General features: G+C 39.5%; 1 protein-coding gene across 3 annotated transcripts; it reads left to right on the top strand.

The window, feature by feature from the left end:
- The first annotated feature begins 1,794 nt into the window (after nt 1–1,794).
- agpat3 (1-acylglycerol-3-phosphate O-acyltransferase 3) lies at nt 1,795–26,243 on the top strand. 3 transcript variants are annotated; one of them, XM_026144732.1, is made up of 10 exons: nt 1,795–2,106; nt 16,949–17,006; nt 17,182–17,412; nt 18,066–18,235; nt 18,343–18,504; nt 19,917–20,070; nt 20,165–20,267; nt 21,362–21,437; nt 22,258–22,456; nt 22,759–26,243. In XM_026144732.1, the coding sequence occupies exons 3-10, from the start codon at nt 17,235–17,237 to the stop codon at nt 22,848–22,850; spliced, it is 1,134 nt and encodes a 377-aa protein (XP_026000517.1). In that variant the 5' UTR covers nt 1,795–2,106; nt 16,949–17,006; nt 17,182–17,234; the 3' UTR covers nt 22,851–26,243. The 3 variants fall into 3 exon arrangements, with proteins under 3 accessions (XP_026000517.1, XP_026000519.1, XP_026000516.1); XM_026144734.1 differs by lacking the exon at nt 1,795–2,106 and adding an exon at nt 2,577–2,716; XM_026144731.1 differs by lacking the exon at nt 1,795–2,106 and adding an exon at nt 7,969–8,426.
- The last annotated feature ends 417 nt before the right edge of the window (nt 26,244–26,660 follow it).

Raw genomic sequence — 26,660 nt, 5'->3', positions numbered from 1 at the left:
TCAAGACTTGTCATAACAGGCAACTTTTTTTTCTAGTCTTGTCCAGTTTTAATGAGCCTGTGTGAACTGGCTGACAGGAGAGGTGTGGTCTTCTGCTGCTGTAGCCCTTCTGCTTTAAAGTTGGACATGTTCTACATTCATACCTTTGTTGTAGTGAGTAGTTATTTGACTTACTGTTGTCTTCCTATCAGCTCGAAGCAGTCAAAGCATTATATTATAGCTCAGGGAACAACCACTCATTTTTCAGACCATTCTGTGAACTCTGGAGATGGTTGTTTCGGTAAATCTCAGCAGATCAGTATATTCTGAAATCCTTAGACCAGCCCATCCGGAACCAACAACTGTGCTATGCTCAAAATCACTTAAAACCCTTTCGTCCCCCTTCTGATGCCGAGTCTGAACTTCAGCAGGTCGTCTTGATCATTTCAACATGGCTAAATGCATTAAGCAGGTGCCATTTGAATGGCTGATTTCTTATTAATGTTAATGACCAATTAAACAGACGTACCTGATGAAGTGGCCAGTGAGTGTAGTTTTTCTCTGTTAAGTCTAAGTAAAGGAGGACACTGGAGCCATTGTGGAGAGGTAATTGCTCACCAGCTTAAATCAGGTACCACAGTTGAACTGGATCTTATCCATGTGCTTCAATGAGAACACATTTTAATATGAAAAGAAATAAGGGAATATGAAAGGAAGAACAAAGACAAAGATGTCAGCACGTCTTGGCAGGTGCTTACTATATTGTGTGATTAGGGCTGGGTGACAGGGCTGTATTTTGTCACTAATCCACAGTATGAATAGCCAGCATTAGCCCAGATAACCAGACAGGCCAACATGTCTGTAACCTGATCACAGCAACAAAGAAAATGAGTTCTTATTCGGGGCCAGTATACACTAGAGAAATGAGAAAGTACAGACTAAAGCTGGCTAAAACAAGCTGTGATAACCATTTTTGGGAAGCTGGCATAAATGCAACAGAAGGCAGCTTGTAGATGAATTTGATTCATTTTATCAATGCAACAAGGACTCTGGTGCATGTGTTTATTAAGCTTGTCCTGACAAAGACCCCACAGTTAAAACTAATGCTGAAGCTATGACTGTAAAATACTTAACAGCTATGAGCACACTTACACTGAAATTAATCTGAAAAATTAAAAATAAGAAAATAATATTCCAGATATGACTGAGACAGAAGGTTTAGATTCCCACAGAAGTGCGGAGTAGCTGCAGGTATGGGTATGCACCAGCAGAGGGCTAAAGAGGCTTAAAGTTAATCGAGCATGCACACTTGCTGAGGAAATGAAAAAAACCAGTGACATGACACTGCAAAGCGGGAATCTGTACGTGAATAAAATGCTTCATGTAGTATTTTGAATGCAAGGCCAAGAAAATGGTAGAATTTTAGATAAAAGGTGTAGAAAAGCTAGATATGGGACAAAATTGTAAAGTCGACTAAGATGTACTGAGAGTATAGGGCTGATATGTAATAATGTAGGCAGTTAGTAATAGTAGTCATGTTAAAAAAAAAACCCCAACTAGTTTAAAAACAGTGACTTTCTTTTATTTTGATGTTACATTATGATATCATTTTTTTTAAACTGAAGATTCAGGTTTTCTTCCCGAAACAGAAAATTTAAGGGGGTAAAACCTAAATTTGATTGGCCAAGAAATCGCTGCACTAGTCTGCTGCGCTGTATGGAGTAAACATATATTTGCAAATGGTAGCAAAAAATCAATAAAAACAGACATTATATGCCTTTATCTGCTCTTACCTGTAACCAAACTTGCAGCAGCGGCGGGAGTGCGCTGCAGTACGTCTGTGCATGTTTTTGTGTATTTTTGTGCATCTCTGTGAAAATGAATGAGGGGCTGGACCGGATGTAGGACAGGCCACCTTCAGATGGGTTTGGAGGAAATGTGGGGCTTTAACCGACAAACAATAGAGCTCCTGCAAATCCTATTGCCTCAAGTCATTTTTATTGCGTCTCTGGAAACCGACGGAGTAGGGCAACGTTTGTTGACAGGCTCATTTTACGCCCCCAGAAGGCCAGAAAGCGGCGAAAAAGTGTAACTAAACCCACCGAGTCCCCAGCGAATAATCTTCAGGTAAGGCTGACACTGGCTGCTAACGAGAACTGGCTAACTAGCCTAAGATAATAACGGGTACCTATTAACAAAGGATGGGGGAAAAGTTGGCAGGGATTAGCAGCTAAAGAGTCAATCTAATAGACGCCATCCTGTCGCCGGAAAACATTTTTTAGCCTCGCTGTGTGGATGTTGCTTATATAGCATGCTAGCTTGTACCGTTAGCACCTGTCTTTCCTGTGCCGCTCGGCTCATTTAGTCGAACCAGTGTTCACACATTTACTATCTCTATTGGCATTAGCTAAGACAGTTGGGGTGGCTTTTTCTTTAATGTCGTCTTCTTCTGAGGGAAGTGTGTGTGTGTGTGTGTGTGTGTGTGTGTGTGTGTGTGTGTGTGTGTGTGTGTGTGTGTGCCTGCAACTTTGACTTCACAGAGCAGCTAGCTTAACGGCCGCAGCCGAGCCATGTGTGACAAAAGATAAGCCGTGTCAGTGGTAGGATTGAAGGGACCTGCTGGCTAGTTGGTCTCTGAGAATCTATCAGCCCAGGCATGCCGCATTTGGTGCATACAGACATCTTAAGCATTTGCATTCAGATACAGTAGGTTGGGCTGCAACACTTTGACACTAAGGTATGATATGCTAGAGTTCATGGTAAACTATGACTGGGTTCATTTTTCGTAGTTAAATGTTGCTATATTGCACCCCCGCTCTGTCACGCTTTACGTCGTATGCGCCAGCTGGCTCAGAGTTGACCTGCGTACAGATCTCGTACGACTCTTGAGGTTACTAAAGTTCATTGAAGTCTGCGGCTGTTTTAACCCGTGCTAACTTTATTCTTGAGCCTCACTTTTAACCAGCTGGACGAGCAGTGCGTGACAGGCAAGTAACTCTCAGCATTTTTATACCAGAACGGGGATTTTTTTTTTTCCTTTTTTAAAAATAAACCAGTGTTGATAATGTGACTGCTTGGTGCAAGAGACAGCTTGGTCTCATACTACTAAGAGTAAAACCAGAAGGGCAAAAGGGAAGTCCGTTAATAAAACTTCACTTTTTTTATATTAAATATTGAATGGTAAAGTGTGCACCCACTGCTTCACACTGCCATATAGGGCCACTTGTTGGTGTTTATGCATGCCTTTAATTGACCTTGAGAGGAGGATATGTGGACTGGATCACTGCTGCTATTCATTATTTAGTAATTTTACAAGATCAATGAATCCTGTATAAGTCTTGAGCTGCCATTTATGTTTTTAAAGAGCAATAGTGCTCCAGGTCTTTAAGTTTTTCTTTGGACATTGACTGCTCCCCCCCTCATTCTCAGTCCAGTCCTTGTACCTGATGATTTTCAGAGAAATGATATTTTTTGTTTTTGCTTTATAAGTCTCTTAACACTGACACAAATCATTTAGGAATGGGGGAAAAAAAAAGAGGAACCTAAGGCTGGAGAAGAACCAGTGTTGTTTATTCTACTAAGTTGTTTTGTATAACAATTTTAAATCGTATCTTTAGGCACTTTGTTACTAGAACAAGTTACACTTGTTTAGTTGATTCTACAAAAAATTTGTCAGCATGACCAATGATCCCAAACACGCTGACAATGCAGTAAAAGTGTATCTTCTACAAGCACTAGTGTCATGTTATAGAAATTTTAAAAGAATCACTAGTTCTGCACTAAAATGTAATGGATTTTCTTCCTTTTTAATGGAGGCAATGGTGCTTTTTGTTTAGATGGTGCAGGAGGTGAATGCCAGACTCGATTTGATTTCAGTGTGGGAAAAGGTGGATTTTAAAAAAGGGTAAAAACACTAGTTCCTAGGATTTAAGACAATGGTACAAAGAAAGAAAAGGGAGAAATTCATAAATCCTACCAAAGATAACGACAGTAAGTCAATAAAAGAAGGCTGGGGTAGCTAGGTAAAATATAGCTCTGCCCACTGCTACAGTCAATGCTCAAAAAAACGATATCTCCACATCAGAGTCGTTGGACATCAGATCGGACTTTGTGCTAGGGAGCTGGCAGGTTAATATCCAAAATGGCTGCATCCGGCACATTTACCTGTTAGGTGTATTCTCACTAAAGTTAAAAATAAAATCAGCCTTTTCATAGTTTAAACAGAGTGGGATGCTCAATAAAATAGTGCTACGCTTTTCCCTGCAGCACGCTGTGCAATAAATACTCAAAAAGACAACGGCGGCCGTTACAACTTATGTCTAAAAATATATAGTTTCATGCATCGGTTAAAACACTCGATTCCAGGTACACGACGCCCAGCTGGAAACACTTCACGCAAGTCGAGCTGCCCGAGATTCACAGAATTTACAGAAAATGTTAAATTTTTGTGATTTATATCGTTATCGGACGATAGATGTCTTATATCGGGATATGAGATTTTGGTCATATCGCACAGCCCTATACCTAAAGGCATCGTTGACGTATATATGCTATTAATAATTGAACCAGCTGTTGATCCAAAGTGCAGTGACTTGCTCATTTACAAGTTGTAACCTATTGATCTCCTTTATCTAGTAATCAAGCATAGTATTGTCCTATTGGACTTTGAGACATGTGTTAAGACTTTATCTAAGCAGTGTCATCGGGGTGAACAATGTCAAACTTTTGTAGCATTCATTACCTGCATTCAGATTCAGCCTGGTGCATTCATACTCAAACTGTCTAAGAATTTCACATAACTCTCCCTGCTCTTACTAGTTGACCCTCTTTTTGTTAACCTTTGTAGTCTTATACAGAACAGTGAGGGGAGTAGCAGTATAATATTCCCACCTTTAAATGGTCTTGTGTTGAAGGACCTAATGTTTAAATGATCCAAGGCTCTTTACATCAGCCAGCTTTTCACCTAACCTCAGTGATAAACCCATATGTAGAAGCTTTGCATAAAATGTTTGACTAGATTTCCATAATGCTTGCTGTGATTATTGTAATACTGACACCATGCAAAGGTGAGATTGCTTTATTTTCATAGTTTTAAATGGTCCCAGATGGCTACACAGCCAATACACGTTAGTAGGATCATAGTTTTTTTTTTTTTTTCCCCCCCCACACATAAACAAACCAGTATAAATATGCTAATATGATCATGAGCTCAACCGGCAGGTTCACATTTGGAGCCACATTTTTGGCAAATACAGCAGGTTGAGTTCACCTTTTAATCTTCCTTGCTGTATTATTATTATTATCATTATTCCAGCATAGGGCTGGGCGATATGACCCAAAATTCATATCTCGATATTTTTTACCTAGATGGCGATATAAGATATATATCTCGATTTTTTTTTTTTTTTTTTTTTTTAAAGCCATAAAGTAAGAACAAAAAGAGAGTTCTTAGTCAAAGCTGTGTCCCAGATGTCACACAGGCACTTTTATTAACATAGAGCATAGATGTACATAAAATTTACTCAAAAATAAATTATGAGCATTTATTAAATAATAATGCTCCATAAATAAAAGAAAACAATGTTGTTTTTGTGCATAACAAAAAGCTCACAATTGTGCAGTCAAAATGTAAACTAAAAGACGCTGAGCACAATAACAAAGACAGATTTCACAGCTGCTCTGTTCCCAACTTCTACTCTGTGACTGACAGCATTGAGTTTGAAATCCTCTTCGCAACCACGTCTCTTAACAGGTGCCATTTATGGTCCTTATACACAGTAGGGTAATATTACGTTGAAGCACAGTACGTATCACTCCGCGAGGCTCCTCGGTAGCCGTAATGCTATGACAGTCCATCAAGCGGTGCAGCTCCGTAGCTTACCAAAGTCGTACTAAAACATTTTTTGACAGATTGCTGAGCGCTGTGTACCACATAAAATCGGTTCGCAGCCATCAAGCACAACCAGAATTCATACATAAGGCGCGCTGTCAACTTTTGAGAAAATGAAAGGATTTTAGGCTGTGCAGCGCCTCTGGGCTGCATGGCGTTAGCGTGGTTAGCTCGTTAGCGTGGTTAGCTCGTTAGCGTGGTTAGCTAGCTAACACGTTGACGGGGTCCAGCCCCACGCACGGGTCGATGCGCAGTAACTCATTAACGGAGATTTGCCGTGTCCGTCTTGTCGCTTCCTGCAGGTGAAGCGATGGGGGAGGAGGGGGAGTTGTATTCAGTGAAGGAGGGGCGAGGCCGAGTAACGTTGCGTAAAGACAAAAGTGGACGAAAGAGAGGCAAACTTGCGGCTCCACAAGTATAGCTTTAACGTAACATAGACTATATCGATATAAAAGATATTGTCACATCTTATATCTCGTATAAAAATATATCGATATTTTTTTAAAACTCGATATATCGCCCAGCTCTATTCCAGCATATGCTCTTTCCTGTGCGTGCATGATCATAATTAAAGAAACTAAATGCACTTTAAGTGTTCTTTTACCTGCCAAGAATTACATTTGTCTCTTGTGTAGTAAGTGTTGTGGCTTTAAAACACACTCAGTAGTGCTGTGCAGGGATTTAGAGCTCTTCATGCTTTGAAATATGAATGACCTTCATTGTCCAGCTATCACCATATATTTTTATCTCCGTTGGTATTTGGCTTTAACACCCGGTGGTAAGACCCTAGAACTGTACTGTAACGTCAACCTACTCGCTTCAGCTATCACTTGACAGTTTATTTATGCCTCTGTCTGCTAGTTTGTCCGGACCACATTAACTGTGTGCAAGTATCCGAAGCCTTTGGTAACTTGCCCGCTAGCCCTGTGTGCTATCTTTGTGTGGGTGAGGAATGGAGATCTGTAGTAAATCCTTTCCTTACCCAAGGTACTGTCAAGGAAAGAGGATGCTGGCATGGCATATAATATCTCTATATTCAGGTTAGAGTTGCATATGAAATTAATGGGCAACCAGCTTTGACAGGTGGACAGACTTGCCATTGTGTAGACAGAATTGACTAAATGTTTTATTTTATATGAATGCAGTTTACAGAGGTGTTTCATGCTAAGTCTCAGAAAGAAGGATTGTCCATGATATCATTATTTTCACATGACTTGTGATCAACAGGTTTTTAGCTACTAAGCATGTCGCGATGTTAACTGCATCCATCTTTGAAAGCTGTCTGTTGCCACTACCAACTTGTTACTTTTAAACGATTCAATAGCCTGAGATTGGTTGTTACAGCAATAAGTTATTGCTGATGTTTCACTGTTTGAAACAACATAAGCAATAGGTGATTATGTGCATTTGTTTGGGGGGGGGACCTGTATCCCCAAGGCATGGCAATAATCTGAACTCTGATTCAGGCTTTGTGGTCATTTGTTACAGATCCCATCAAAGAATTTTGTGCTTCCATCAAAGAATACCCACTAGGGCTGTAATAAATATACTTAACTAGTTGACTGGTTTTATTAAGTGGAATTTCAGTTAATCAAGATTAAATATATATTGATTTGTTTTAACAAAATTACCAAAAAAATACCAGAAAATTCATAGACGTCTGTTAAGTAAGGTAAATCAGACTCGTTGACAAATTGTGGTAACGCAAATAGCCATCCTCTGAAGGGTCCATCTTCAGCCAGTAAAAAACCAATAAGAAAACACGACTAGATATCACATGAAGAGATTTTTCAAGGATATTGCTGATCATTTCTTTGAACCCATCACTTTCATGATGCAAGATGTTAGTAACAAGCAGCTTATGGCAAGGTCAATCACAATACAGTAAATTATGATTGGTTACTTTAGCGTAACAATGCTATTCTCTTTACTTCACTATGGTTGGGCAGAGACTAGGCCTTCTCTTTGTTAATGTTAATTGAATGTGACATATCCAGGGTACCCATAGCCTGCTAATCAGCACTAATCTGATACACTGGATTAGAGGATGGGAATGCTTGTAAGACACTGCAAACAGTATGTGTGACTCCTTCCTTTCTGAAGTGAGCTGTCTGTCTTTCTAGACTTCCTTCTGATATTATTTAGCCAAATCTGATAACAATTCATTGAGGTGTTTACTTTATGCTGATTTAAATGAAGATTTATGCTTTTTAATAACTCTCGAGTTCATGGGCGAGTTCATTGGTCCCTGGTAAACTCGTGTGCTGATTAGGTAGTTCCTCCTACAGGTTCTTGGGATCTGACTGTGTTCTCGCTGTCATCATCATAATCTCCCTCTTCCCTTCTGTGGGATTATTATGGCGACAAAGCAGGGCAGCTTGTGACTATCCTCTGCTATCTGCAGGCCTTTTCTTTGTTTTGTTTTTAGTATATATTTTTTCTGGCTGTGAACTGGTGGAATACCAGAAGCCAAAATGCTGAACCAGAGTGCTGTCATGATCTTCACTGGGATCTGTGGGGCGATGGTGTTCATGGCAATGGCCTACTATGTCTACTGGTAAGTTGAATGTGAGACAAGCGTTGTGTCCTGTTTCCCCAGCATATTAAGACGTTAATATGCTGCAATGGTACAACTTAATATGCATCCTACCATTTTTAGGTATATTTTCATGACCGCCAAAAAGGTTTTGGCCTTCCACCAAATATTGAATATTGTTAGCAAATGTGGGGCTTTTTTTCCTTAAGCTTAAAATGTTTATCAGATAGCCAAAAAATAACAGGCAGTGCACAGACTTCTGTCAGGTCAGATTACTTGTGGTTACTTCACCCACCATAGGCAAATTTAGTGCCAGGAAAAACCCAGGTGTTTGCTAGAGACTAGTAGCTGTTGAAGTCCAGCCTAGACATCATTCGGCTGTTCCCTGCTGTAAGTGGAGCGCAGACGTTTGAAAGCCAAAGTAAGTTTTTATAATTAAAATGCTTTGATAGAGGAGCAGTTCCTGCCAAGATGTGGTTGAACTTTTCCATAATTTAACTAGTGTCTCTAAATGTACATTTCTCATTTTAAAAACTTATAGCAAGCAGCTGGTATAGAAGTTATATTCAGGTAATGTAGAGCAGCAGCAGCTGTCCAGCCTTAAGCAGCTTTAACACAGTCAGCAGTACTAATCTTTCCTTCAGGTTGTGTGGGCTTACAGGTGGGCCCATTACCTTCAGGGAGCTGGACATCCACCAGCTGTTTTTCCTCTATTTTTCTGGATGTCTTGTATGACAGACCAACTTCAATTTCCAGAGTATTTCTATGTTAGTATGTTTGGTTTTTGCACAACAACGTTTTGTTTGACTTAAATCTATGTTGGTGTTTTAAGCTCAGTATTGTTGAGATTCTCATCCTATTGAGGGAAAGGGTGAATGTGAGCATTAACCCTTTAAGACCTACCATAGAACCAAGGCTGCCAGAGCTTGCTTTATATTTTTACATGCTGTAGTGCCATTTTTGGGAGCATTTCAAGTTGCTATACATCAATACAACTGTTATAGCCCAAATTTTAATAATATGTATGCATTAAGTCCATAGTAACTACATAAATTGCAAAAAAAAGTGCAATAAACTACAAAAAAATTAAAAATCGTTTTAGTTTTTTTTTTAGTTTTTTTTAGTTTTTTTTTTACATATATTTCTACTTGGAGAAATTTAAGAGGTTTATCCCTCAAAACTTTAATACAAAAAAGTTGCAAGAAATAGTTTACAACAACAAGAAATTTATTTTGAGTGTCTTCATAGTTTTATTTTTGAGATACACCAATTTTTATATACTACAGAAAAAACGAAAAACAATCCTATGATGCAAATTTGCAAAGAAAACAGCATGTGCATCAAAATAAACTATTTTAAGCAGTGCAATTCGAGTTGTAAGCATCCCAGCAACTATTCAGAAGAGCATAAAGTCAAACATGACTTATAAAAACACCAGTATAGGCTTTTAAGGCCTACAAGTAAAAAACTACATTTTCCACGAAAATGACATCACTTCCGGTTTCGGGCAGGTAATGGCGGACATGCGATCATTCGCACTGACGTCTATTTCAATGTGGGAAGTGTTACGAACAGCTGATTGGATAAGCAAAGCGTGTTTCTGGAACATTATGTTTTTGTTCCTGCAAGCTCTTTTTATGCAATTTTTGCAAAGCTATATGTGGAAGGAAACCGTGACCTAGGACAAGCTGATGGCATAAGATGCAAGTACAACTCCTCCGGTTTCATATGCAAAAAATAAATAAATTATTGCGCTAGCTCAGCGGTCCCCAACCTTTTTTGCGCCACGGACCGGTTTATGCCCGACAATATTTTCACAGACCGGCCTTTAAGGTATCGTGGATAAATACAACAAAATAAAACTAGTACCGGTAACCGAAAAAAGAAGACCCAGGAAAACAGAGTTAACCATAAAAACGATAACAAAATAAAAGGGTTTAAAGGGTTAAAGCAGTAGTCTTAACACTGAACTACTTACCTAAATAGCTGACATCGAACACTGATCCAATCAGGCACTTGGCCGGCTCACCTGACAGAATGAGTTGCCTTGCCATGGTTTTATTGCAGTACCAATACATTACAGTAGCCAACAGAAAAAAAGTCCAAATAGAGTGAACATATATGTTGTAGAGGACTCGAAGTCATCCTGTCTGTAATGCCTGATTTAGACTTCAGGCCTTTTATAGAACCTACGATGTAACCTATGTGGCTGATGTTAATTACCTTGTGGCGGTGTCTCGGCGTTTAACATCCAGTGCTAGCTGTGATAGATAAATAAATAAATGTGACTTTCTCTTTCAAATGTATTTGTCTCAAATGTTTCCACTTCTTTATACATTGTTTCACATCCGTTCCACTACTTTTAGCAATCTCCCTCCAAGAATCATGCTGACCTTTGTGGTCTTATATTGATGCCATGATTATTATACTGTATATAGACATTTTCACCAATTAATGTAAATCTGCAGTGCAAAAATAGCTAGAAATGTACAGAATGAATTGTGGTTCCGCTCACAAAAGTGAGCTGTGTTGATCCAACTTGTAGTTACATTTCCAGTGAGGTGCACGTCATCTGTAGATTTCTCACTGAATACAGCCTTAGAAGACCAGGTTTCTTACCACAGAACACCGTATGATCATTGTGTTGTTTGAAAAATAAAGTTCACTGCACAAAGATGTTTGAAAAAAAATGTAGAAACCATTTACTGTGTCAAGAGTACATGTCTTGTTTACTGGCATGTTTCAAGTCATCTCCTTAACATATTTGTAGAAGGTAAGTTAGATTTTTAGTGATGATCAAGGCTATACAAGTTTATAACATTTAATGCAGTTTAAAAAAGTCTCCCTTAAACCATCTTTGAACATTTAACTGGAACAAAATTAAAATAACACAATAGAAAAACACTTAGTGGCTACCAATGTTAAACCAATTAATTGGCTCCATAAAAATGTTAAATAAAAACTGCATGGAAATGAATGTGTAAATTATACAGTTTCACATGTTTAGCTTTAAAAAGATCTGCTTATGAGAAAAAGTTAGGGAGTAATAATAATGGATTGCATTTATATAGCGCTTTTCGGGACCCCTCAAAGCGCTTTACAATTCCACTATTCATTCACTCTCACATTCATACACTGGTGGAGGCGAGCTACAGTTGTAGCCACAGCTGCCCTGGGGCAGACTGACAGAAGCGAGGCTGCCATGTCGCGCCATCGGCCCCTCTGGCCATCACCAGTAGGCGGTAGGTGAAGTGTCTTGCCCAAGGACACAACGACCGAGACTGTCCGAGCCGGGGCTCAAACCGGCAACCTTCCGATTACAAGACGAACACCCAACTCTTGAGCCACGATTGCCCCATGAGTTTCCTTTTCTTTTTTTTCTTTTTTTCTTTTTTTTTTTTTTTTTTTTTTTTTTGGCCAGTTAATTCTTAAATGTGCTGTGTGTCTTTTGATTGCTGGTGTGTAAAATTGAGTTTGTCCTGTGAATCATGGGCGCGAGTTGGAGTTGAGTGAAAGTTTGAGGTGACTCAGTTTGATTCCAGCGCTGCACGGGGAACATATGCTGTGTGTGGAGTAAAACTGGGACAAAGTTCATGATGTGTGTAGAAGTAACTCGCCTGAGCTAACATGCACACACACTCATAGTCGCTGCGGGTTGCCAACGCAAATTAAGGTTGGGGAACTTCTCCCATCGGCAGCTTGTGGCCAAACATTACACTCAGCTGCTATCAGTGTGCAGAGTTAAATCTTCCAAGAAAAGGTTAAGGCGTTTAGCTGTAAAAACATTAACAAAAGTCTCACTGATTTGGCTTGTAAACCTAGGTTTTTTGTTTTGTTTTGTTTTTTAACATGGACTCACTATTTTACATAAAAAAACACTGTGCTTTCATTTGTTCAATTATAAAATTAGCAGTTAGAAGTTAAAACAGAGAAATAAAAATAATCGTATAAAAATCCTCTTTCGTGCTTCTAATTTGACTGACAGTCACAGGTAAGGTATAAACTTCAAGCTTGAATTGCAGTTTATCAGTAAGCCTATTATAGACTACTTGTGTAGTTGCTATTAATGCTTCGTGGCGACTTATTCTGGACTTCCTCATTAACCACAGTGTTTCTTAACCCATCTCAGCCATAAGACAAATATGCAGTATTTAACTTCACCCTCCCTATCATGCTGTATGCATGACCAAAGGTCACATCTGTAACATAATGCAGAGTTAGTGCATGCTTGGAAAAGTTTAGGGTGATTTCATGTCCAGAGATTTGTAAACACGTTTATGTTGATGGTCTGACGGGACTGAACCAAACTTCTGCAGGTGTGCATTTAAGATTTAATTTTCTTTACACCCAGACTGCTAAATTGATATATATGGTTGCAGTGTGTGAGATAGTGAATACACCAGATAAGACTTGTTGCCTACACACTGTAATCTAGGTTTGTGTCCGCAATATGGTTGTATGAAAAACTGGTTGGATTGCTCTTCACTGTGATGGTCGTTGAAGAAGTCTGTTGCAGTCTTGGAAAAGGGCTAATGCAGTAGATTGGGTTACTTCATAATTTTGCCTCTTTTAGTACAGTTGTATAATTTGTTGTAATTGATAAAGTACTCAATTTAGAATATAGTTTGTTAGCCCTCTTAACTGATTCACACATTGTCTTCAGTCTACGTTATTTGTGAAGGATGGGTACTGGTTACTAGAGATGGACCGATCCGATATTGCATATCGGTATCGGTCCTATACTGACGTAAATGACTGGATCAGATATCGGAGAGAAATTAAAAAAATGTAATCCGATCCATTAAATATCAAAGCACCTCACAAAACTTGCGACATGGCGTAACTCAGCTCATAACCGTAGCACGTAGGAGCAGTGTGCTCACGTGATAGAGCGGCTGTGTGTATTTGGAGGCTCTCTACCAAACCAGCATATCATCTCCGAGGAAGTTATCCCAGAGAGAAGTAAAGCAAGTGTGTAAGTTCATCTCTGAATGTTTGTAAAGCATTCTCGCGTTAAGCTTAACAACCGATATATGGAGCGACTGCCTCTCTCTCCCTCCCTCTCCTGCTGCTACTTCAATCACGAAACTGATTAATGATCAGCTGATCGGCTTTTCTGTCGCGAGTCCGTCTGTCTTTGTTTTTGGCCCACTTTGCACCAGAAAGAGGAAACCAGCGGCTGAATAACAGCAGCACGTTTAAGCTTGATAATCTGTTGTTAGAATTTATTTAATATAACTTTCTACACCAGGATCTTTTTCTATGTAGCTGACGGCTGGTAACTGTGCAGGGGCGGATCTAGCAAAGTTTGTGTCTAGCTTTTAATAAATAATTATCTGAATCTTAAACCAAAGTTTTAATCTGATGTAAAATATATAGAAGTCCATTACTGTATATAGTAACTGTTAAGTCTAATATACCCTAGTAAGCTATAGTACTTTTTCCTTTGGGAAGACACCACCTGTGCAGTCTGCAAAGATGTTGAATCTATTTAATTATTCTCGAAAAATAATTTTTTTTCTGTGCATTTTTTTTTCACGCTGCATCAAATTAAAGTTGATTAAGTCGATTAAGCATCATGAGGTGGGGGGTGGTTCCCTATTTTATTTTATTTTTTTGCTGGGAAGTTGCAACCCTATTAGTTAGGTTGCTTAATATTTCTGCTAAGTACTCTTTAAAATACCAGAATAGGAAGGATGGAGTAGGTTTAAGTTTATTAGATTGATCAGTATTGCTGAACTATGAAATATTTTGGGTGCAGTGTATTTTTTTACATACAGGTATAACAGAATAGCTTTAGTGTTGTTTATTTAAACTTGAGTATGAACTTATACAAAATGCAGCAAGATATTAAAAAAAAAAACAGTTTTATTGATTAAAAAAACACTATCAGATTCATATCGGTATCGGCCGATATCCAAATTTATGATATCGGTATAGGGCATAAAGTGTTATCGTGCCATCTCTACTGGTTACACATGCTTTGTATATTTAATGGGAACAAGAAACAAGTCGTTTCGGATAACATGTTGAAGACTGTGGTTGAAGACTGTTGTCATTTGGACGCTCACCAAGCACACAGTGTTTTCTTGTCCCTTGTTCAGCATGCAGGCAGACAGTACACGGCTTCCCTTTTTGCTTGTTTTCTGACACAGTTATGTTAGTTTATGCAGTTGAAAACTCATGTGGATGTTGCTGGCACAAATAGTTATGTTTGTGAAAAACAACTTTAGTTTTGATAATGAGAAGAGTTTTACTTTTACTGCTGAATTAATTCTTTCAAGTTCACTACTTGATTCCTGATTAACTTCAGTTATACACTGAAATTATTTATTCAATTATTTTCCATTGTATCTTTAGAAAGTTTTTTTAGTTTTATTTGGTTCTATATGTTTACATTTAATTTAACTTGGCTTATATGAGGTAGCACTGGAGGTAGAGGATTGCAAGGTTGGTGGTTTGATCTCTGCTCCAGTCTGCATGCCAAATATCCTTGTGCAAGATACTAACCCTAAGTTGCTCTCAGAGTGTGACTGTGTGACTGTTAGAAAGCACAAAAGTGCTTGTGTGACTAGGTGAATGAGGCAAGTTGTGTAAAGCGCTTTAAGTGCTCAGAGTAGAAAAGCACTATGTAAGAGAACAACATCTGGTAGCACACAGATTAATGTATTTACATCTTCTGTGAATAATACTGAGTTCAATTCATTTTAATCAACTGGTTATGTGTATTCATAAAGACTTGCATACAGCAGCTCAGAGCTAACTATCGTGCCCTAACCTCAGGGCAATCAGATGTTCCCACTTCATCTACTGGAGGAAAATGGAGAAGCTACAAGAAAATTACAAGCCCAGACAGGACTCAGTAACCCGGGTCTCTGTGTGGGCTTCTGGCTCGTAAACTTAAATTATGTTCAAGGTTGATGATGTCTTCAAAATGCTGACTACTTTATCATTTTTATTTGATTCACCATAGAAGAAGAGATTTGAAACTGTCAGTTCAGTTTTATTTGTTTAAAACATTTTTTAAGATGTTCTCTGTTGAAATATTTGTTTTGCATTTAAGGTTCCTGTCTAAAACTTTGAAATTTGAGGGCTATGCAGCTTTGTACTCCTGTGACTATTGCTGAAAATTCATCCATGATGATGATGATGATGATATCAGCTCATCTTTGACATCAATTATGTATGAATAGTGACACGCTACTTTGCAAGACTTGTCCTAAAGTGGTTCACATGCATATTGGCTAGGGCTGCCACGATTAGTCGACTAGTCACGATTATGTCGACTATTAAAATCGTCGACGACTAATTTAATAGTCGACGCATCGTTTGAAGCTTTGTAAGATCACAAAGGACGCAGGAATGAGTAGTAGGATTTAAGAGTGTAATAACGGACTGAAACAGAAGATGGCAGCACTGCATGTACAAGGATGCCAGCTGCCGTTAAACCCCGAAGAAGAAGAAGCTGTGTCCCAGAATTCATAGCGCAGCTGTCAACAATGGCGGCAGCTAGTTAGTTTTAACTTTACTCTTATTATTCTTTCTGGGTCACAAAATAAACGTTTAACATATTTTCAGGCGAGAATGTAGCTGTGTAAACCTCAAATATCTGCTCAGTTTATCAAGACACCACATATTTTCAAAAACGCTCCGACGTTTTCGGAGACGTCTGTTACCCACTAGCTCGTTAGCTAGGCGGGGGCAAGGCTAACTAGAGCCGTGAGAACACCGGACTCCCGGCAAATCGTTTTCAAACCCACCGCCGTCTTTCGCTAGTCAGGTTAAACATATATATAAGTCACTTAGATAACTTAAAAATGTTATTGTTTGGCTTTCTTTAGTATTTTATTTGTTCCTGAGTAAATCGGTTTGGCTGAGATTAAAGTTATAGTTTTTTGCACAGCTAAAACTGTCAAGCAGACAGCTGATTATCAGAAGTGTGAGACGCTGGAGAATATACTCCGGTGTCCTGTTATAGAAAGCAAGGAGTTTATTAAACTTCACCGAAACAATCTGCAAATTTCATTAAAAATTAACTACCATCTTGTCTTTATTTTTAGCACAAACACTTAAAGCTGTAAGCTAATGATAGTTATATAAGATCAGATGCTGCTGGTGCAATAAGCTGTACGCTGTACGTCCAATGGATGATGATCTGATTAGTCGACTAATCGCAAAAATAATCGGTGACTAGTCGACTATCAAAATAATCGTTTGTGGCAGCCCTAATATTGGCATACTGTGCAAGCTCTGAGATACATACATCCACGTAGATGCAATTTTTGAAGCTACATTCAGTGTCGAAACTTGTCTGTAAATACCCGGGTTGGTCAGCCAGGTTTCATAGCCTTCCCCTTTTGATTCGCCTTTCACCCACACTGAAGAACAATATCTGTCTCTGGCCTCCTTATGTTATTAGCTAAAATAATTCATCCTGTTTGAAACGGGCATTATACATTTATTAAATTCTGCTGTAATGGCTCTGCAGTCTAGTCCGACTCCCATCACTGTTGCCTGAGCCTATCCTCTGCTGTTGTTCACAGGTCTGTGGTGCTGGCAGAAGGGCCGTGTAAACGGGGCTTGTAAAAGGACTCCACCGTGGTAAGAGTCACTGTTGCCCTTTAGAACATCTTAAAGCATGTTTGCCTGAGGATCACCTGACACAAACACCTGATAACCTTGTGTTTACACTGATCTGTTCCTTATTTAGTACCCTGCATGTCTTTTTTCCTTTTGCACTCACTGTGCTCACCTTCTTTTTCTGCTCCCTCCTCAGGTTGGTCGTAGTGTATAGAGAGGAGCCCACTCAGCCCTCCAGGCTCCTCAGCCATGGCTCTGCTGGCCTACCTGAAGAGCCTGTTCATCTTGCAGTTGCTGATGGGCTTTGTGTTTGTGGTGAGCGGCCTCATTATAAACTTCATTCAGCTGTGCACCTGCATCCTCTGGCCGATCAACAGGCAGCTCTATCGCAGAATCAACTGCCGGCTCTCCTACTCCCTCTGGAGCCGTGAGTATAGATGATTCTCATGTGTTGCTGCAGGTTTATGTAGAAATGCTAATTGTCTTTTAAATATGTAAACAAGAAAAGGTGTCAAGTGTCGATTCTGAAATTCACAGATTGCAAATAATTACAAATCTGGCAATGGTGTCACATACAATGAGCTGTGTTTGGGCCATCTGTTGGATATTATGCTGTCTACATAGAAAGGGTTTCAGCTGCATTTTCCACTTGAATGTTTGAAACACTTTCTGTGTAGAAGGGCTTTATATTCAGTCTCCTTTTAGCTAAATTAAATGAGTCCTAAGCAGCTACAGCCTCCACAATTTTCACCAGTTACTCATTAAAATTGTCTGTCAGCTGCTTTCTAGAGTCAGCTTTTTGCTGTTAATGACTTCAGCTGCTTTTATTAACCCTATGACAGACATTAAATGTGCTCCAGAGTAATTATCTAAAATTACACGAATCCTAAACGCACAAAGATTTGCTGATAATTCTCTGCAGTGTTGGTAGACTGTTTTGAGGGATTAATATAAATATAATGTAACACAAATATACTTCCATTTAGTACATTGTGTATGGTTTACACTGAAAATGCTCCAAGTGATGAATTTTCTCCTCTAACTTTCTAATGTTCCTGCTGCGTCATCGTCACTGTGCAGAGCTGGTGATGCTGCTGGAGTGGTGGTCGGGCACAGAATGCACCCTATACACCGATCAGGCTACGGTGGACAAGTTTGGCAAGGAGCATGTCATCATCATCCTCAACCACAACTTTGAGATTGACTTTCTGTGTGGATGGACCATGTGTGAAAGATATGGCGTTTTAGGGGTCAGTTGAGCACCACACTTTAAATGATTAACATTTATCAACAGTATTTGCTTTTTTCTTAAGAGTGAAGTCAGAGTTGTATAAAAATGTCTTTCCTCTTTCTTTAGAGTTCAAAAGTGCTAGCCAAACATGAGCTCCTGAAGGTCCCTCTAATTGGCTGGACGTGGTACTTTCTAGAAATTGTTTTCTGCAAAAGAAAGTGGGAAGAGGACCGAAACACTGTCTTCAAAGGCCTAGACAGGCTCAAAGACTATCCTGAATATATGTGGGTAGGTACAGTCACAGTTTGTCTGTCGCCTGGACTGTGGTTTAGGTGTAAAAGTTCATCTTACAGACAACTACTTGTGTCTCAATTGCAACCCAGTTGCTCAATCAAGATTGTGAAATATCCTCTTCAAGATACATAAGTGTTGTGATTCTAACAGTTCAGACAAGGTTGTAAATTCTTTTAAGTTAAACCAGTCGTTGCATCAACTGTCACCTGCAAATTGAGTAATCACTGCACAGCCAAACTAAGATAAGATGGAACATACATAACAAAACATTTCTAGACTTTTAAAGGGAATGATCTATAATCTATCTGATGCTGTAGTTTCTGCCCTTTGCCCCAGTTTCTCTTCCTACTGAATTTATCTTGGCAGTGATACACGAATAGTTCTGAGTACAGCAGCGTTATTTGAAGGGCCTCAACATGAGTTTGTATGTTTGTTTGTTTTCTGTCAGACATCATGAACACAAGTATCCACTGTGCGTAAACAGACTGAATAGACATTCATTATGCTTCAGACCACAAATGCCTCTTTTGTCTTTAAAATAAATAAATAAAACGTACATTTTCTCTACATCCATCACGTTTTACCTGGTGACAGCTTAGGCCTAGAGTAAAAAGCAGGATTTGGGTTTAGCAAGGAATTCCGGAATTCCACGTTGGTTTTTTTTTTTTTGTTGGTTTTTTTTCGTATTTCCATGGTTTGGGTGGTTTTGGTAAATGCAGAAGGTCCTGCTTGTGCAGAGCCACTCTGTGGCTTCCCTAACGACCACAAATTAGCGATACAGTTGAGGAAACAAATGCCTTCCTTGTTTCATCTTCAAATTACTTTTGTTGTTCGATATGATTTTGTATAGCTACATAATACTTGGTGATGTGAAATAAGATTTGCAAATCAGCCAATAAGTATTAATTATCTTTGTTTTTTTACCTGGCTCTTCACACCATTTAACACTGTCAGGGTTGTAGCTGAAAGAAAATTGTCTTACACAATATAGTAATTCCAGTCAGATCTGCGCCTGCCTTCATTAAGGAGGAATGCTAATGACAAGTCTATAAACTTGTAAAGATCTAATGTTTTCAACTGCATCTACTGTAATACTGGCTGCAGTAACATAGCTGCACCTTGCTGTTAGCTATGATGATTATCTTGTGCCAAAAACTGCACGTTTTTAATGGACAGATTCAGAAAACCCAGACTGACACAACAAGTTGATGGCACAAACGGGTATCCTGAGTTGACTGTATTTTAGCGTACTGTTAAATTGAGTTGACCTTGATTTGTACTCCAGCTAACAGAAGTAGGGTAGTGGATGGGTCAGGATAAGAGGTCACCTTAAGCTGGAGATTTTTTTTTTTTTAATTTTGGTGTGTGTGTGTGTTAACACAACTCTTCCTCCTTTCTCTCTGCAGTTTCTGCTGTACTGCGAGGGCACCCGCTTTACAGAGAAAAAGCACCAAATCAGTATGCAGGTTGCAGAGAGTAAAGGCCTGCCCATACTCAAATATCACCTATTACCCCGAACCAAAGGATTCACCACCACACTGCAGTGTCTTAAGGGCACAGGTGGCATTCACGCGCAAGTCACACAAAAACTATGTTCAGAGCATTTCTTTTATTTTGTATTTTGCTTACAGCCTGCTCTTCTTTCTCTCAACAGTAACTGCTGTGTATGATGTGACTCTGAATTTCAAAGACAACCAGACTCCCACCCTCCTGGGCATTGTCAATGGCAAGAAGTACAAAGCTGATATGTCTGTAAGGTAAGCACCGCTGATGCCCTCTCTCTACTTTTGAACAATCACTTTTTGTAATATGGCACTGCACGCTCAGCTGTTTCTTCAAGTAAACTAGAATAAATGAGTTTTAAGCATTTTGGCCTCCTCCCAACTGCATTTTGTCCTGTAATAATCAAAGAGGCACTGAGACTGGCTAGACTCCAGGACATTAGCTTTAATGGCCAGGGTGCTCCCCTGAGCTCGGAGCTTGTTATAGACAGACAGATTGGAGCACTAGTGTGATTTTACTTAAATAAAGCTGAAAGCAGGAGGGTGGTGGACACTTTGTTTTTAGTTTCAAGGTCAGGTTGACTGAAGACGGGTAAAAATACTGTTTTAGTGACCTGAAATCACTTAGTATGATAATGTTCATGTATCAGAGGGAATTGTGTTTGGGAAGAGGGAGGCACCTGGTGGCAAGAAGCTGCTACTACAGACCAAATGTCTTTGAGTTTTTTTCTCTCTTTCGTGTGCGTGCGTGCGTGCGTGCGTGCGTGCGTGCGTGCGTGCGTGCGCGCAAACTGCTCAGCAGATATGTTTACATTTTTGAATTAACCTGATGGGGTTGTTTAAAAAGTGCCTGAGTGCTGTTTATGTGAATTTATCTCGACAGTGATTATTTTGGTGTGGCTGGCTATGATTGTGGTTTGCTTTTTGTTGTGCTGAATGTGTAGTGGCCTTCAGACACACATTAGCTGCCTGTCATTCCATCAACCAGAATCACGAGCAAAATAATTAACAGGTGGAAAAGGAACAAAACTGGAAAACAAACACATTTTTTGTGCCATTAATAATCTAATGCATCTTTCCAATGAAACCTGATGGACTATAAAGGTCACAGCAATCTACATATTTTTATCTCCTGCTTCTCTATTTCAGTTCAATTTAATACTTTTTGCTTTGTCCATTCCTCCGCAAAATGCTGCGTAAATTAGCAAGGTCTTTTTGAAGTGGTCGACTCTAGCTGCAGGATATCGTCTCATTCATAACTTTATTCATTATTTGCCTGTTTCCAAATATTGAGACACTGAAGGTAAACTGTATCTGCTTCCAATGGTTATTTGCTGTTTTACATCCAGGCGGTTTTCTGTGGAGGATATACCAGACGATGAGCAGGAGTGTGCCAACTGGCTACACAAGCTGTACCAGGAGAAGGTAATCTCACATTAAAGACTCCTAAAATGCCAGATCACTGTTAATTTGGGTTAACAGCTTTGTTGTTTGGGGGATATGGGGGAAGGGGGGGGGGGGTTAGTACCCAGTGTCATGGAAATTTTCCTTCCACTTCCCATTGTTGCTGAAAGAATTCACTGACAAGTTTTTTGTTTTTGTTTTTTGTTTTTTTTCTCTAATTTGATATCAAGCCCAATCTATTTTCCCTCCCAAACATTACCAACTCTTGAACTTGTTAACGTCATTAAGCTACAGGAGGTACACTCAGACACCATAACCTGTTGATACTGAGCAGGTGACAAATTAAAGGATAAACTAAAGTATCTTAATTAGGTGTTGGGTCATGAGAACTCATCTCAGACTAAAGTGTGGTAAATTCCTTCCTTCCAAGAGACGTTACCTCAGTAGGTGTTTTGAAGATCGTGGTGGAAAACTGCTCTATTACTTTGTATGTCAAAAACACAGTTTGTGACTCTGAAGGCCACATAACTGAAGCCATGTTTACACTCAAAACCATTCATTATCCCATAATTTTGCCTGTTGATAGTATTGCTATCCTGAAAAAGACGTTTCTTATGCAGGATGTGAAAATAAAGGTGGTGACGACCCTTAGAACTATGTACCATATCAACACACTGCCCCCCACAGCATGACTAGGGTCAATTTGTTTTTTTTATTTTCTCCTAGAAATCATATCCTGATCTTTATTTTATTTTTAATCAGATGTCAAATTTATCAGCAAATCCTGTCGTTTCAAATCAAATTAAGCACAAAGGTAACCACTATCTTTCCCAACTCCCAGGATGCTTTACAGGAAATGTACAATAAGGAAGGCAAGTTCCCGGGACCCACAATTATCCCACCGCGCAGGCTGTGGACGCTGCTCAACTTCCTGTTTTGGGCAACACTGCTGCTTTCACCACTCATCAATTTTGCCTGCGGAGTGGTCGTCAGTGGCTCCCCTCTCCTCATTATTGGCTTTATACTCTTCCTCATCGTAGGTAGGTCAAACCTTACCTTTTAGACAGTTTGGTGCTCATGTCCTGTTAGTGTTTTGCACTTTTCAAGGTTCTTTTTTGGCACTAATTGTACTTGCAAAAAGAGTAAAGTCTGAGTTCTTTAGCTCCTGTGGTTTTGGGTATTTGACTGTTTTGAAGTTGGTCAGTCATGGATGTATAATTCAACCAGTCACCTGCCCAGAATGAAAACTGATGTAGCTTGTTTCATTTAAAGCTCGTGAGGTTTTTTCCTGACCTGTTGTGTCTCCCCCCCCCCCCCCCCTTCTCCTTTGTTCTCTCCGCAGCCTCTATAGCGATCCGCCGCCTCATAGGGGTCACTGAGGTGAAGAAAACAGGTTCCAGTTACGGCAACCAAGAGGCCAAGAAACAAAACTAAAGTGTCACTCCCTCCTGTGAATGGCCGTTTCTGTTGGCCACCCTGCGGTGTCTCACCCCATCCCAACTCCATTCTCCTCCTACTGTCGAGTCAGTTGGTAGGCTGGGGAGGAGTCCCAGCTGTGAAAACATTATAGAAGCCAGACCTAACATTTCTAGTGGCACTAGAGTGAGGGAGTATAGAGGGTCTGGGGTCCAAGTTCTCTGGTGTATCACAGATTATAACGAGGGGGAGATGCAGCACTGTATTCTCCTGCATCTTTCTAAATCCAGTTAGCCACCACCTCCCCCTCAATCCAGATCCCATTAAATCTCAGTAACACCCAACATTAAGCTTCTAACATGTCTGAGCTCACATGAACTACCACTTCCTACCTCGTTTCCCTGTCACAGTCATCAGCCAATGGGTAGTGGGTGACACGCTGTTTCTTTTTTGTCCACAGAACACGAGTCGATACATATTTCTAATCTCTAACCTCCATCCCAGCGGAGGCGCATTTCCACAACAGCAGTGTGTAACATACAGGACGTCTCCCTCCCTTTTCTCACTGAGTGGGACTTGTAATGGGAATCGGTGCCTTGAGGCCCAGCCTGGTTTTCCTTAACAGGGTCAACTTCACCCAAAATCATGCAGAATTGACCAGTTTTAGCTGTATATAGCCAGCCACATACTTAAGGTTCTTATATGCCTTTGAGCACAACTATACCAGTACAGTGAAGGTGAAAAAGTTGTTTTTTTCCCCCCCTCTTGTAATTTGTAATTATTTTGACACAAACAATGCGATACAGTTCACCTTGATTGTACTGGGATAGCAACAGACGTGCGTGGGCGGAGAATCAAAATTCCACATCATTTTTAGTGGTGTACATGTGGTAAAATCACTGTTCCATCTTACTGCTGTGATTATGATGGTCTGACCCCTTTTACATCCTGGTTTGGAAAGGCTGGTGTCAAACTTACATCAAGGGCTCTGAATGTGAAAACCGTCCTTATCAAGGATACCTACCATCTGTTACAGGTCTCATTTGTACCCCTCAGAACCCAAACCCACAGACACTTTTCAGTTTTTGTTTTCTGTCTTTTTACATTTACTAGCTTGCATACATGTTCTCATTCATTTTCAATTGACCTCCTAAATGTGATGTTAATTGAACCAAACACTGGCAAGGTTCAACATGCCACCCACGCCGATTACCAGTCATGACTCACCTGTCAGTGGAGCCAGAATCCAGGAAAAGGTCACCAACATGTAGCCACACATCTGAAAGCATATTGATTTGCTCTCCTGATATTTAGACTGTAGTATTGATATTTTAACCTTTGCCTTAAGTCAGGCTTGCTCAGGCAAGGGATTGCTTATCCGCCACCCCTTTAAAACAAGCACCAACATCTCACTTGCGTCTCCACCCTCTCTCCCTCCCTCCATTACAGTGATGCATGGTGGAGCAGCATGCATTTGTTTGGTTTGATCCCCCAAACTGAGTAAACAACTTACAGTCCAGTTTTCGTTTTTTTTGTTTGTTTGGTTTTTTTTTAAAGGCATCCTGTGTACATCAGTTAAAGACAGCTGCTTAAGCACATACAGTTCTGGATTTTAGCATCCCAAACATGACTGCTTGTAGTTATATCTCAGATTATCTTTTGGCTGCTACAGTACAATACAGTTTTTGAGCCATGTTTCGAGGTCCAACATAAAAGCTAATGGTAGAAAAAGATGGGGAGGGGGTATTTTTATGTTGTGTGCTCTCCTTACCTTCCCGTGCCACATGTAGTGTTTATCCTACTTTTTTTTTTTTTCTTTTTATAATCATAATGTCTCAGCAGCTAAATGTCCTATACCTCCCTTTTTCTTTAGTTAACTACAGATTTCATGCAAGCCTTAATTAGTGCTGCTTATGTTTTTGTGTGAAAACATAGACGCTAACCGCTGTGGTAGTGAAGGACTGAAAGTTTTTGTTTAAGTACATAAACATATGTACTAGTAGAGCTGGGAGGTTGGCATGGATGTAATCAGCTCTTGTGAGGAAACCTGTTTTTAATTAATCCACATTTGTACACAGAGATACTTTGAGATTACTTTAAATATTTGTAAAAGCTTTAGGATCCTCACTTGTCTCTTCTATTTTCCATCAAATCAAAACCAACAACCGGATAGAAATTCAGCCCATCAAATCCTCTTATTTAGTATGAATCAGTTTCTTAAGCAGAAGACGCTGCTGAGAAGTGCAAACCAGTATTTGCAAAAACATTTAACACTGGATGCTTTTTTTTTATTTTTTATTATTATTCAGTAAAGAAATATTACAAATGTCTTTTCTTCCCTCCCCATTTTCTTAATTCCTAAATGCGATCAAATGTGACGTTAAAATTTACAACACTAGATTAGCTGCACGATTTTCTGAAATCTCAAAGATTAGTTAGTGGAACCTCTCGCCTCAGCTTTTGTTTTGTTTTCTACAGCTGTTTTTATGTTTTCTTCAATTTTAAACACTTGAGAATATTAAAGAATTTGATCACAAAGCAACTCCTACTCCTTTGACTTATTTGGATTTGTGAGTTTCTCTGTGCATGCAGCACTTCAGGTGAAAGGAACTCAGTTTTGACACCATAGACGACGGGAGGGGTCCACTAGAGTCAACACAGGGATCTGATTTAACCATTTCCACCTTCCATCACTTCTCCATAAGAACTTTCACACAGGCATCCATCCACCGTAATTCATCATAACACATCCACAATTTTCATTTGACATGCAGTATTAAGTCACAAGTGTGACATAATGTGAGGACTGTGTAAACTGAACATATGTATATAACACAAATGATGAATGTCATGCTCACCTTTAGATATTGTAGAGATGTATTTAGCTGCTCTTTAGACCTTTTGAATGACACATTAACAATCGGATGTCCAAGGTGTGACGGGATATCGAGTCTGTATAAATATGTACATTATGTAAATGATGACTATGAGATGCTCAGCTTTAGAAAAGGTATAGATGCACCACAAGTTTATCTTACTAAACTGTGAAGAAAATGCTACAGCAGATGAAGATTTAAACCCAGCTGTCCTGGGTGCAGTTTACAAAATTATCTGCAAAGGTCACACTCAACACTCTGGAGCTGTAAATAGCATCAGCGATGCCTCACTTCTAATTAAACCACAGATGGAACGCTGTACTCACAGTGGATGCTTACAAAGCATTTTTCACAATTTGTAATTAATCATTGTTTCTTACTGTAGTCAGTTACTTTTTGCATGATGTACGATATTGCACAGTCACTGAATCGAGTTAATTCTGACTCAGGGACTCTTACAGACTGGCAATACAGCAGCTGTGGCATTAACTCTGCATCGGAATAATTAATAAAAATGGGTTTGTGAGGAAGCAAAGCTGAAAAAGTGTCATTTTTGCTTTTGTTAAAAGCTGTCTTGTTTGATCAAAAGCCCCTAAAACATTTCGAAGACAACTCGGAGAAGGCAAGACTAATAAATAGTTTTTACAATTTTACAAATCTGATTAAAAAAATGTTTGACACCAGCAGCGACATGAAAATGCGTGTTAACATGAATGACATGTGCTCTGTGCTGGTAGAGAACAAACAGTCAGGAGCTTAGGATTGTCCTCTTAGGAAATGATTGAACACCATCCTTGGCCGAAAGATGGTTGACACCAGCAGAGATGTGAAGATGTGACAAACTAGTCTTGATAACGGACTTGGTAAAGTGGTTGTGGTCAGTACCCCTGAAAGACGGGTTCACTATTCTGTTCAAGACCCCAGGCCGGTAAATATGAAAACAGCAGGCTGC

This window comes from Astatotilapia calliptera, chromosome 16, assembly GCF_900246225.1.
Source record: "Astatotilapia calliptera chromosome 16, fAstCal1.2, whole genome shotgun sequence".
Taxonomy (NCBI): domain Eukaryota; kingdom Metazoa; phylum Chordata; class Actinopteri; order Cichliformes; family Cichlidae; genus Astatotilapia; species Astatotilapia calliptera.
Note: the sequence above shows the minus strand (reverse complement) of the source record. Positions and strands in the feature narration are given on the sequence as shown.

What these genes read in the sequence shown, in the direction of transcription:
- agpat3 (XM_026144732.1), top strand. Translation starts at nt 17,235, where the DNA reads ATGGCTCTGCTGGCCTACCTGAAGAGCCTGTTCATCTTGCAGTTGCTG. An exon ending in CTCCTACTCCCTCTGGAGCC is followed by an intron (nt 17,413 to 18,065) that starts GTGAGTATAGAT and finishes GTCACTGTGCAG; the next exon opens with AGCTGGTGATGCTGCTGGAG. An exon ending in AAAGCTGATATGTCTGTAAG is followed by an intron (nt 20,268 to 21,361) that starts GTAAGCACCGCT and finishes TTTTACATCCAG; the next exon opens with GCGGTTTTCTGTGGAGGATA.